At 34.5% G+C, this 14027-nt stretch overlaps 1 protein-coding gene across 1 annotated transcript; it reads left to right on the top strand.

The window, feature by feature from the left end:
- The first annotated feature begins 10870 nt into the window (after nt 1-10870).
- On the top strand, nt 10871-12141 carry LOC105643738 (uncharacterized). The gene is made up of 2 exons (XM_012228935.4): nt 10871-11333; nt 11419-12141. Exons 1-2 carry the CDS (start codon nt 11017-11019, stop codon nt 11912-11914), a joined length of 813 nt encoding a protein of 270 aa, XP_012084325.1. The 5' UTR covers nt 10871-11016; the 3' UTR covers nt 11915-12141.
- The last annotated feature ends 1886 nt before the right edge of the window (nt 12142-14027 follow it).

Below are 14027 nucleotides of genomic sequence, written 5' to 3'. Positions count from 1 at the left end.
TCACCGAGTAAAATGTTCTTTAGTTTGCTTAGTTAATATAATATAATATAAAAGAATTGGAGGGAATATAATATATGAACAAAAAGAAATCATAGATAGAACGAGCACATGACCTGCGCCCGTTAATTATCATAAATTATATATTTATAAATATAATTTTAAAATTGTATTTATAAATAAATTGAATTCCAAGTAGAATTCATTTGCAAATTTGGTATGCTACAATTTAAAATAAGGAATTCAATTGAATTCCATAAAATTATTTTTGAAATAAATTCTTAAATGAAAATTCATTTGTTTTTATTTCTTATAACACCATTGACATAATAATTTAACAAAAATAGTTCGACATAGTAATTAAATAAAACTCAATAATACTTGATAAAAATTCCATAATCAATCAGAATACTGAAAGAATAAAATAAGATTAAGAGTTTAGATATAAAAACTGGTCAACAATTAATTCTGGACGGCTTCCTTGAATCTTGGTACAAATCTTGAACACTTGAAGTCTTGGAGAGAGAGAAGAACAATAGAACAAAGATTATTAAAACTGGGGATATCTTTACAATGAATGGCTCCTCTCTTTATATAGATTTCCTAGGAGAAAATCCGACTTCGTTTACTAAATAGAGTCCTCATTAAGTAAGAAATCTTTTAAAAAATAAGAGACTGTTTAGGCTGAATTTCTTCTCAATTAGGACTCTTTTACGCACCAAAATAGGATTAGAACTTGATTTGCACGTCAGGAAAGTATCTCAGGTGGCCCCATGTAAGTGATAGAGACTGGCTGGTGTTTTCGACTTAAAACAACACTTGATTTATCGCACGGGCGTGCTGTGAGGCACGGTTTGGGCATGTAGAAACTTGATTCTACGGAGGGTTCAGAACGGGCCATGCTCAGGGGCACGGCTAGATAAGGATTTGTGGCACGGGCGTGCTAGCCTATGACATTCAAGCAATTCTTAACCTTTTTGGAGCACGGGAGTGCTGCCTATCACGGTTGGGGTGTGCTAGACTCTGACTTGCAAGAGAAAAGTTTGTCTTCCCTAGCAACGACGCCAAACAATTGACAGTGATTTTTCGCAAGTATATGAAAATCGCAACAAGTAATATAGAATGAGTAGAGTATCGTTTCCACAGGGATTGTATACCAAGTACCAAAATTATGTTAACCTATTATTATTTAAACGGTAATAAGGGGAATTATTTTTAGAAACTAAATTTAACAAATAAAAGAGAATAAAAAGAAATCAAGCAACAATATTTGATTAAAAGAAATTAAGGATTAAAGACTACTAGGGATTTTGACTTCACTTAATTCTATCCAATTTATTTTATTAGTTCGTTAATCAATTTTAATTGTTCAAGTAGGGGAAACAATCCTAAAATCACTAACAAGCTCTCCCGATGTATTGTTAGCTATTTTAACCCGGTCTAACTACCTATCTTCCAATAGTGCAATCAAACATGAATTAAATCATTAAGTTTTATGGTTTGTTTTGTGAATTCATAACCTAAAGTCATTAACTTATGAAAACTCCCCATGAGTCAAACCATATAGCTTCCGCATCAAGTTATTATTCTCATGTAATTTATTACATTTTTCATATCCCAAACCCTTCTCCCGATAGTGATTAATGAAATAAATCAATCCAGGGGAGAAACTCTGCTTGGAAGCATTAAGTTTAATAATAAATTATACTTTGCACAAAGAAAAACAAATCTAATATTATAAATTGGAAAAAAATTAAGCTACATCAAATCCCTAGTATGAGGGTTTAGTTCGACATAGTAATTAAATAAAACTCAATAATACTTGATAAAAATTTCATAATCAATCAGAAGAATGAAAGAATAAAACAAGATTAAGAGTCTAGAGATAAAAACTAGTCACCAATTAATTCTGGATGGCTTCCTTGAATCTTGGCACAAATCTTGAACACTTGAAGTCTTGGAGAGAGAGAAGAACAATAGAACAAAGATTATTAAAACTGGAGATATCTCTACAATGAATGGCTCCTCTCTTTATATAGACTTCTTGGGAGAAAATCCGACTTCGATTAGGAAATAGAGTCCTCATTAAGTAAGAAATATTTTTGGAAATAGGAAATTGTTTAGGCTTTGAATTTCTTCTCAATTAGGACTCTTCCATGCGCCTAAATAAGATTAGAACTTGATTTGCACGTCAGGAAAGTATCTCAGGTGGGCCCATGTAAGTGATGGGGACTGGCTAGCATTTTCGACTTAAAACATCACTTGATTTATAGCGCGGGCATGTTGTGAGGCACGGTTTGGGCGTGCCGAAACTTGATTCTATGGAGGGTTCAGCACGGGCCGTGCTCAGGGGCACGCCTAGATAAGGACTTGTGGCACGGGCATGCCACATATCACGGCTAGCGTTACCTTCAACCTTAGATCGGATTCATAATGTCTTTCACGTATCAATGTTAAGGAAATACAGATCAGACCCATCACACGTGTTATCAGTAGAAGAGATTGAGATTCAGCCAGATCTCACTTATGAAGAAGAACCGGTTCAGATCCTAGCCAGAGAAATTAAAGAATTACGAAACAAGAAAATAACATTGGTAAAAGTTCTTTGGAGGAATCATAAAACAGAAGAAGCAACTTGGGAATCTGAAGAAACCATGTGACAACAGTATCTGAAATTGTTCACAACAGGTAAACTTAGGGACGAAGTTTTCGTTTATTTAGGACAGGAGAACTGTGACATCCTACTGAATTGAGTCGTTGCATAGAGTCGAGTTGAGTCGGGTTGAACCAAAACCTGGTTCGAGCCATTAGAGTTTAGAGTGGGGTAGTATGGGATGTACAATAATAATGAAAAGAAGTGGACTTACTTGAATGAAGCAAAAAGATCAAAGTATAAGGATTAGGACTTACTTGCACTAAAATATAAAGCTTAGGTATTAAGTTGTAACCTATTGACAATTGAGGTACCATTTGGTAATTTTACACATACAATCAATGATATTTTGCAGCCTACCCGAGATTTCCATTTCACTTTCCCTTCTTCATCTTTATCTTCATCTCCTTCATCTACTTTACTCTTCCACCTTCCTTTCTCCATCCATTGTAATGGTAGTTAAGCATTAAATTCAACCTCTATTCTATCCAAGTAAGTAGAATTTCTTGAAGCTCTATTTTATTCAACCTCTAATTTAGTGATATTTTAGATTATTCATAAGAGTTCTTATGTATAGGAGAGGTGAGCTCAAAGGCAGAAGGAAAAGGAAGCTAAGAAGAAGATTTCAAGCTTTTGAAGTGAAGGTTTGATATCTCTTTTAATTTAACACTTTCCTTGTATGAGAACTTGTGTGGTGTGTTGATAATGAGAAGATATATTGCTTAATGTTGAGTAAGAGGACTAGAAATGGTGAGAAAGCATGGGATGAAATGAATAAATGAAGTAGATATTGAGTTCATACTGAAACAGGTTTGCTGGAGAATTCACCAGTAAATTCACCTTGATTTTGACCCTGTTTAATGATGGAATTAGGAAGTATTATAGAAGAGTTATTTGTTCCTCTATGTGTTAGCTGTCCATGAGTTTTTGAATCACCTAAATCGGAGTTATAAATTGAGAGATATGACCAAAATAGTACACACTGTGCAGGCTGGAAAACACGACTTGCGCTAGCGAATTTCATGGTCGCGCTCGCGAATTGTGCCTGTAAACTCTCTGACTCTCTTGTGTGCTTCTTGCACTCGCGAATTTCATGTCGCGCTCGCGATTGTGCCTGTAAACTCTCTGACTCTCTTGTGTGCTTCTCGCGCTCGCGAATTTTAATGTCGTGCTCACGACTTGTGTTCTGATGCCTTTTGGACCTCTTTTTCTATGCAATTGTATTCCTTTCCTCAAATTGTATTCCTACAATCATTTTAAAACAAAAAGACAACACGAGAAAATGTATAAAAATAAAATGCAATCATGCAAATGATGTGAAATTAACATAACACAAGTTGCCTGCTTTGCGAGGCTATCGGTATACAGGCAAACAGTATGGTTTATGAATTTGTGAAGCAGTTAATATGCTTTTGTGTTATACTATTGACATACCGATAATATGCTCCATTGAGGTTAGGTAGAAACCACGTAGATAAGGCTATGTTACGATATAGGATAGCAGATCTGCGCCCCATACAGTTTGGTACTCCGACTGCAGGCCGTTGAGTGGATATGATTATATATGGGCCATAGCAGCCCAGTCATACAATATTCATCCAGTTTCATACAGTTCCTCTTATCACTTTGGTTTCACTATAACCTTATAGAGCCATACAGTTATATTGACTAAAAATTGCATAAGTCATCCAGCATAATGCACTGCAAGTACAATAATGGAAGTATCATGATATGTGTGCTTAGATGTTTCGTTATACATACATGTGTGTTTACATGTTTATTTATACATATGTGTGTGCTTACATGTTTCTTTATACGTTGATATATCCATTGAGTTTATTGCTCAGCGCGTTACTTATTTAACTCATAGGTTTTGGGACTGGACCGTAGAGAGTTATCTTACAACTGCTGTAGTTCATCTTTGGAAGACCCAGTCTTCAGGGTAGCTACTCATTTTGATATTTTGATTCTGTCTATCCTTATCATGGCATGTACAGGGCACACAGTTGGGCCCATTTCATTTGGGAAACTAGTCTATTGTCTTGTAAATATTAAGTACATATCTATATTTTACTAATGTAGAAAGCAACAGCATGATATATTATTTAGCATACATTATGATATCAATATGACAGGACATAAGTTCAACCAGATTGTAGCATCTCGGCTCGGTTCATTCGGGTTAATGGGTGGACCGGGGAGGGATGTTACACTTCCAACGCCCATGAATTTTCAAATCGAAACCTATTCTGCGTATATGTCGTATAAGTCATTCCCAAAGAAAGGAATAAAGGCAAATGATCAGATGATGCAGTTTGCAACACCAAAAGTTTTGCCATGTTGAAAATCGATTGCCAAGAGGTTGAACATGCTGCCTTGTCCAATCATTCCTTGAAAAAATCAACATCATTTCTTCTATTCTCCCATGTAAAAGACTTTTCTTTTTACCAATCATATGCGGATCCAATCACGATCTTTGATCGTGAATATCTGAATAGGACAAACTGCCCAGTGGATATCTTTGCTTCGGAACAAAACAAGTAGAATTGGGCCTGGTCAAACTGGTTTGATATGGAATAAACTTATAACCATGGAATCGACTCAATTATCAGATTGTAGATTATAAGTTCATAACCCTAACCCATTCCCATTTTGGGTGAGACGCCACCTATTTTAATTATTTGAAAAAGCTCTCCAGTTTTCGTCCATTAAATAATATTTAAGTACTTGAAAAGTCTGTTTTAAATTGTCAAGTTTCCAATATTTAGTATACCCGAAACCTGATTATGAGTTATTAATATTAGGTACCCAGTCGTCTAAGTACAGGTGGAATAGCTTATTATAGAGGGTACAAAACATGGCAGGGGCATTGGTGCATTTCTCTACTCCAATCTTTAAAATCCTCAGACCATTCAAGAATTTGAAAAAGCAGTATACGAATGATAATTTTAGTTATTATTAAAAAAGTTAATATAATACGGGGCAGAGAACCCATCGCTGTCTCGACTGTGCTACCGAAGGTTCTGGGGAAGTCGGAATAGGAGAGTGCCCATCTTGGGGTGGGCTTCCTACTTAGATGCTTTCAACAATTATGAACTCTAGTGTAGCCCAGATCATCAAAGTTACAATCATGAAGAGCACTTTTAAATCCTTCCAGCAGCCATTTAGGATGACTACCACCGCCCTGCTTTTCAAAGAGAAACATGATGTCGTTGAAGTCCCTAATGACAGACTATGGTAAATGAGATTTATGATACAGTTCACGTAATAGATCCCACCCCAGTCTCATGTGTTGTTTCTTAGAATAGCCATGAAAGCCAATTAGTCTCCACCGTCTCATATCCTCAATACACACCTCAATATCAATATGATGGCGTGAACAACTAATTACCTCTGCCATTATAGTCTCCTACTAGAATAATGCTAAATCCCCTCCGATACCAACATGATCCATAACAAAAGCCCCACCATAACCTAAGGCTTGTTTAATCCGCAAAACTTTGTCTTGCTTTATTCTTGTCTCCATTAAAAATACAAAATTAGATTTCTTATCTGACACTAAGTCTTTTAAGGCCCAAACTGTCGCCTAGTTTCCAAGCCCACGGTAGTTCCAACTTAAAGTATTCATTGGTCCTAGAGGGCCTAAGAACTAGAGTCCACTAATTCTACATTTTTTGGGTCCATATCACACGTGTCAGGGACTTCCTCATCCTCCATCTGCTCACTATGCCCATTCAACTGATCCTCCACCCTCCTACATTTTTGCTCTACGACAATAAGTGAATCATTTGCAAGATTCATGGGACGTGGATTTACTTGCACATCATCACCTAAAATGTCTGCCTCCATATCACCTAGATTCATTTGTTGCACATTAAGATTTTGAACTCCTTAATTCCTGCTCCCTGACATATTCGGAGCAGAAGATTCAGCCCCCATCGGACCACCGGTTCCACCACCAGTTCCGTCAGATTTTAGATCCTTGTCCGACCGGAGCCACTTCACACCCACCTAAGTTATCCGTTTCGTCTCCGCTTTAAGCCAAGGTCCGAATGCATATCTATCTCTTGGGATTTGTGGTGGTTCATATGAGAGATGACAAAACCTATCAGAGTGACCAATCATCCCATAAAAATAACAAAAGTTATTAAGCCTTTCGTGCATGAAATTCACCCATTCCTATTCACCTTTTGGCTTCTTGACACAGACTTCCTCTTTAATGGCTTACAGACATCAATGCACACCCTAATATGCATATTCTCGCCAAGTTCGTGTGAAATTACAGGGATTAGATGCCAAAAACTCACCCATGTAATTTCCAAAATCACATGCATATTGTTCCAACATAAATCCATTGGGGAAATCATAAACTTGAACCCATACATCCAATTTTGTTAATTCAACTTCTTTTGGCTTTTCATCAGGTTTCAATTTATGCAATAGTAATGACATTTGCTGAAAATTCCATGGTGCCCCTTGAATAACATGGTCTACATCCTGCTAGTGAAAAAAATTGAAACAAAAACGCATTATTTTCCAACTCCTTCATTAGGACCCTCATTACTGGCCTCCATATAGTGCGCCATGATCTGTTTGAAAACAAAAAAATTTGTAGCTTTTTTCGTAGGTGATCGTCCTACCACACAATACTGCGAATCGAATTCTTGTTCATTAGCTTCACTATCTTCCCCCTCATCCACATATTCCATCTGTCGATGATCATTATCCAAATTAAGACGTTGGTACACCTGTTCTACCAGCCTATCCTCCTCAATGCCAACCTCCATAAAAAAAAGATAAAGTAGAAAAAGAAGAAGAGATTTGAGAAGAAAAAAATTAAAGGAGATAAACTATATAAAGTCAAAGCTCAATCGAAAAGTAATAGAAAGAAGAGAACTTATTATTAGGCATGGCCGGTTCAATGAACTGCCGGTTTCGGTTCATTGAACCGCCGGTTTGAAATATTTAAAATTTTGAACCGGAACCGGCCCTTGAACCTCCGGTTCTGGTTCCGGCACGGTTCAGCACGGTTCCGGCGAACCGACGGTTCAAATTACGGTTCCGATTCGGTTCCGGCATTACGTAAATTTTTAAAAAAATAATAAAATTTTGATTTTGAATTCATGAATAAATAATAATTTTAAAATGTTTAAATTTTATTAACTAAATAAATTATTATAAAATTTGAAAACAAAAACTTCTATTAATTTAGAACTATTATTACATTAAATTTACAAATTTTGCTAACTCACTAATATAGAAAATTATAATTTTTTTTATTTTGGGCTTGAATTAAATTAAAATTGAAAAATTTTAATTTAATTGCCTACGTATCCTCTTGAAAATTAGAGAAAATCAAAGCTCATATAGTTCTTTTTTTTTATTACATTGGAAAATAACCTCCCAATTATTACAATTAATTTTAGTCATCGGTGCCACTAGTCTCCGTTAATGAGTCGGAATCATCATCGTCGCTTGAATTTTGCTGGTCTTGAGTTCTCAATGCCGCTCTAGTCCAATCGTCAACACACTCTTGCATTTCCACATTATTTGGCGATAATCTTGACCGTGTTGGATCTAAAATTTGTCCACCCGCACTAAAAGCTTGTTCCACTGCAACAGTAGAAATTGGACAAGCAAGAATATCTTTTGCAATTGAAGCTAAGACTGGAAAGCGATTTGCATGCTTTTTCCACCAACCCAAAATATCAAATTTTGTTGGGTCTTCATTCGCATCATCACCTAAAAACTCAAAATTTGTGCTAATATATGTCTCAATTTCTGTGTATGAATGTGGACCCTCCCTTGATTTTTTTGAAACATTTTGCATGAAGGTAAATTGTGTAGAATGAAATTTAGTGGATTGTGTAGTTTGTGGATCTGAAACTTGAGGAAGGGGAGATACTAATTTAGAATACTCATCATACAATTAACGGACATACCTTAAAACATTATTAGTAAGAGAAAAATAATCTGCCTCAATATTAAAAGATCCATAATAAAGACGAAAAAAATTCTTGTAATGCAACTAATTTAAATCTAGGACAAAGAAAAAATGCAACTAAATTTAAATCCGGAATTGGTTGGATAAAGTTGAAAATGTGATGCATGCAATTGCATAAATGAAGAAAGAATATCTTTATATTCATAAGACTCATTTAACATTTTATAAGTTGAATTCCACCTTGTAGGAATATCTCTTGAAAATTTTTTATATTTTTTTCCCATAGAGTGACAAAAATTTTTAAATTCTTTTCTAACATATCCATGTGTCCATAAATGATTTAAAGCATTTTTTATTGGACGTAAAAATACATTTAATGTTGTTAATGCATCTTGAACACATAAATTTAAAATATGACATGCACATCTAGTGTGAAAAAATTGTCCACCAAATTTAGGTTGACAAAGAGTTTTTAATTCATTTATTGATGCTGTATTTGCACTGGCATTATCAAAACCAATTGTAAAAATTTTTTTAGTCAAACCATATTCTTCTAAAATAATATTTAACATGGTAAAAATATTATGTGCGGTGTGAGAGTCATCAAAAACTCTAAGTGCAATAATTCTTTTTTCAAGTTTCCATTCATTAGTAATCCAATGGGATGTAACACCCATATAAGAATGAGTTTGCCAAGCATCACACCAAATATCACAACAAATGGCAATTTTACCATTAAAATTTGCAAATACATACCTTAAAATTTCTTTTTCTTTTAAATAAATAGATAAAATAGTCCTTTTAAGTGTATTCCTAGGTATCTTTATTGCTAAAGGATTTAATGCTTTTTTACAATAGTTATTAAATCCAATTTTTTCACCAAATGAAAAAGATAATCGTTCCATACAAACCATTTTAGCCATTTCAATTTTATTAGTTTCATCACTATATTTAAATAGAGGAGTGTTAGGATCACCATACCTTGATGACGATAATTGAGTTTGAGTTACATCCATTCCTACCTCACTTGGATGATGTGATTTTAAATGCCTATTAAGAGTGCCATATCCTCCTCCAAGCTTGAATGCATATTCTTTTTTGCAATAATTACATCGAACCGCATTGATTTCTCCATTATCTTGAATAATTTTTGCAAAGTGCTTCTTGAAAATATCTGATTTTGGTGGTTTACCTATTGAAATATTAGGAGATATTGCTTCTTGTGGTGAAAAATCAATCAATGGATCATTTGAATCAATTTCTTCCACGCTTTGAGCAACTCGCTTTCCCTTGGAGCTTTGTGAATTGTGTGCCATAATTTTAAATGGAATTATGGGAAAAAAAATAAATGGAATATGAAATTAATGGAATTTAGAATTGGATGTATGAAAATAAAGCAATATTAAGAAGAAGAGAGATAAAATATAATTGGTTGTGAAAAAAAAAATCAACTCATCATATTTATACATATTTTTCATTTATGTAGTTTCCCAAATTGTCCCTTATAACAGAAAAAAACAATTATATTTTTGGATAATTTAGTAAATTATAATAAATAATTAATTAATTTATTAAATTATAATAAAATACTTATATCCGTTTGAAGTTTTATATCCGTTTCACCGTTTGAAGTTTTAAGTGTTGTGTAAGAGTATAGTTATTAGTTAATTTGTAAAACGAAAGTTATTTGTAAAAAAAAGTGAAATGATTAGCTTTTAAAAAAAGTGAAATGATGATGCTTCATTTTTTTAAACCAAAATGATGATGTTTTTTTCACTTTGCAACAAATAATTTTATTTGTGAATCCGGTTCGAACCGGACCGAAACCGCTGGTTAACCACCGGTTTCGGGCCGGTTCAGGTTTATTTTTTAATATTCACATGAACCTTAACCGGCCCTTGAACCGCCGGTTCCGGTTCAAAATTTTGAACCGCCGGTTTCGGTCCAGTTTCGATTCATATACAGTACGGTTCGGTTCCTGTTCGGTTCCGATTAGAACCGAACCGGTGGCCATGCCTACTTATTATGCAAGCAAGAGGGCAGTAGGTCTCAACATCATGAGAGCAGTATAATTGAGCTACCTTTTCTTGATTGGATATTAATATAGGGAAAAACAAAGTAATATTTGTAATTTTATTATATTAACTAAAATTTTTTAATTTGTACGAAAGTGAAAAGGACAAAAATTAGGGGAATGAGGGAGTAGTTATAATTATCCGAAAATACAGGTGTTAGGCGGCAAATAACAAACACATTTTGTTTAGTGCATTTTCAATCTCTCAAAATGTAGACACTTCTATGGCCAGGTTCAAAGCCACTCAAAATCGAAATGCTCATTTTGTAAGTTTCAACAGTAACAAAATCATCTCTTTCTCTCTCTATTTCTCTCAATGAAAAGCTAAAAAGAATCCATTGAAGTATAATGGCCTTTCTTCTACCAAACATCTCTCCTCCTCTCCTTCTCAACTCGAAATCCTCATCCCCAAAAGAAAAGGAAAAATCATCAAATTACCACACCCTAATACCTTCTCCTTCTTCTTCTTCTTACCAATCCACAACCATTTCAACAACAAAAAACAAACGCACCAGTAATAACACCCCCTTATCTCCTCCTCCACCTCAGGACAAGCAGAAACACCAAAAAGATGACTTCTATGTCAATCTTGGCCTAGCTGTACGGACACTTCGAGAGGATTTGCCTTCGTTGTTTGCTAAAGACCTGAATTATGACATTTACAGGTAATTTTCTCATCTCTGTAATTTTCGTTTTTCTCAATTTGTTCTCTGGAGAGGCAAAAAATTTTATTTTTGATTTTATTTTCAGGGATGATATTACCTTTCTTGACCCGTTAAATACGTTCACTGGCATTGAGAAATACAAATTGATATTTTGGGCATTGAGATTTCATGGGAAAATTTTATTTAGAGAGATTTCGGTTGAGATTTATAGGATTTGGCAACCATCTGAGAATGTAATTTTGATTAGATGGAATTTAAAGGGTGTTCCTAGAGTGCCATGGGAGGCCAAGGGACAATTTCAGGGCACTTCAAGGTATAAATTGGATAGAAATGGTAAAATTTATGAACATAAAGTTGATAATTTGGCCTTTAATTTCCCTCAGCCACTTAAACGACCTACTTCTGTGTTGGATTTGGTGGCTGCTTGCCCAGCTAGCCCTAATCCCACATTCTTGTGGGGCCCTTCTGTAGATTTGTATTCATCTTCTTGGGTGGAGTTTTATAGCGCAGTTAGAGAGACTTTGGATCAAGAAAGCTGCCAATTACTACAAGTGCAGGATGCTTTGGTTACTTGCTCATAGTGTACATTCAAGAATTTTGATTCATCAGATATGTATTATTATAAGTCAATTATTGAATCAAAGAATCCAATCCAAATAGTATTATGTACATAGGCAAAGATGCTAAATACTTCAATTTCTGCTAGTGGGGTTAGAGAAGCTCACACATTTCATAAGCTCCTATAGGTCAGATATGTATACTAAATCTTCCACTTATTATTTAAATAATAGAGCTTTTTTTTTTTTTTTCTTGAAAAATCTGTTAATCATTGCCTAGTTTCTTGGTTGTCAAAGATGATTCCTTTTTCTGTCTCTGTCCGAGGATAGTTTTATTCCTGAGTCTCTTTCATGCAATTCTGATGTGAATTCTTATAAATCTGAGTATTTAACATATGTTGGAGAAACCTTTGATACATTTCAAGCTTTCTTCTTCCCTTTATTGTCTTGTTTTGCACTAAATGGATTAGATGAAAAGCAATTATTTTTTCATTGAAGCAATTTTCTCATTCATGGCATTTTCTATGATTTTTATGTTGTTTATGATACATCTCAAATAAGTTATGCTTTTTTTTGCTAGCATTTGAATGCAGTGTCTTGTCAAGTGAAAATAATTGAATGAATGGTGAAACTATTGACAATAAATCACTTAGGAGATGTATTAGGAAGTGTTGTGTGATTAGAGAATAGGACCTTTTTCTTTTCTTTCAGATTGTTCATAGAGTAAGACTTGGATAAGAATGAAGAAAATATATTTATGGAGCTTTCTTGATTGGTTAGGGAAGAACTCTTCAGGTATGCATGTGGATGGAAGTCTGATTCTTATGATAAAGTTTTGTAGTGGAGACTCAAAAGAACTCCTAAGGAGCTCCAGATTTCAGAGCAAATTTTAGGTCAGAAGAAACAGGATTCGCTTGGTGTGAATTAGTGGTCTTACTACTGCTAATGTTATTAACTCAGCTGTTTTTGCAGTCATATTCACGGCTTACAAGCCAATTGTGATAATGCATAGCAAAATTTCTTCATCCATTTCTCCTCCAATAGTTCTTGAGATTTCTACTTATGAGTTTACAAGTCGAACTGAAGAATGTATTGCAGGAGATCAAGCATACATTGGTGTTTGAAGCAAGTGGTGTCTAACTCCAATCTGGGGTGATGGGGATCATAACTGTGGTATGATGCTAGCAATTAAATTCTCTTTTAAGTGGTTGTTGGAGGTAAAGATAAAGAAGAGATTTGTCTTTGAGGTAAGAGATGATATGGAAAATTGAACAAGTAAAAAATAAAAAAGGGAGTAAAAGGAATGATAGGCAATTTGATTATTAATCAATGATATGTCATGTTGGTGTAGATACTAGATAGGGTATAATGCATAAATTTAACCTTGTATTTTTTGCGGTCATCCTTGTGGCTTTCTTAACTTTACAAGGGTTCAATTATAATCCTATATTTTTACATTTCAATAACAATTATGTATATTTTTACATTTCAATAACAATTATGTCCATTGCCAAAATGAAATATGAAAGTGCAGGATTATGATTAAACCTCCTTAAAGTCATTTCATTTTGGTGAGGAACACAGTTGTTGAAATGTGAAAATATAAGGTCATTATTGAAACCCTACAAAATTTAAGGGGCGCAATGATAATCGGTCAAAGTTCAGGATCAAATTTATACATTAAGTCGTGTAGATAGAGAAGGTTTGTGAAGGATAGGGCACTAGAGCCTTGTCCTCTTGTTCTTATACTCGCTTAAATCTTATCAAACGATGGAAGAAATATTCATGAAAAAGTTCCAGCCAATTTCTATTTTTAGTGATGAGGAAACCTTCAACCGGGTGGGTCTTTTGGCAACAGAAATTACTTGCTTAGACCGAGTCTATAGCCACGCTTATGGGCCAAACCAATGACAGTAAGAATTCTTTAAAAAGTGTTCAATTTGACTTCATCTTTCTTTTTCTCCATGTATGATCAGAAATACTCTCATTTCAATAAGAAATCTTATTCTCGTTGGTTTGGTTTATGAGTGAGGCAATGGACTCGGTTTAGGTAAAAGTTTTCCTTTTGTGACAGGCACAACAAATTCTAGGCAGCGGAGAGAATGGGAAAGTGTAATTGTCTAAATAAAAAATATTT

Source organism: Jatropha curcas, chromosome 10 (genome assembly GCF_041381405.1).
Source record: "Jatropha curcas cultivar XTBG-Jc1 chromosome 10, XTBG_Jcur_1.0, whole genome shotgun sequence".
NCBI lineage: Eukaryota > Viridiplantae > Streptophyta > Magnoliopsida > Malpighiales > Euphorbiaceae > Jatropha > Jatropha curcas.
This window is presented reverse-complemented; position numbering and strand designations above follow the sequence as displayed.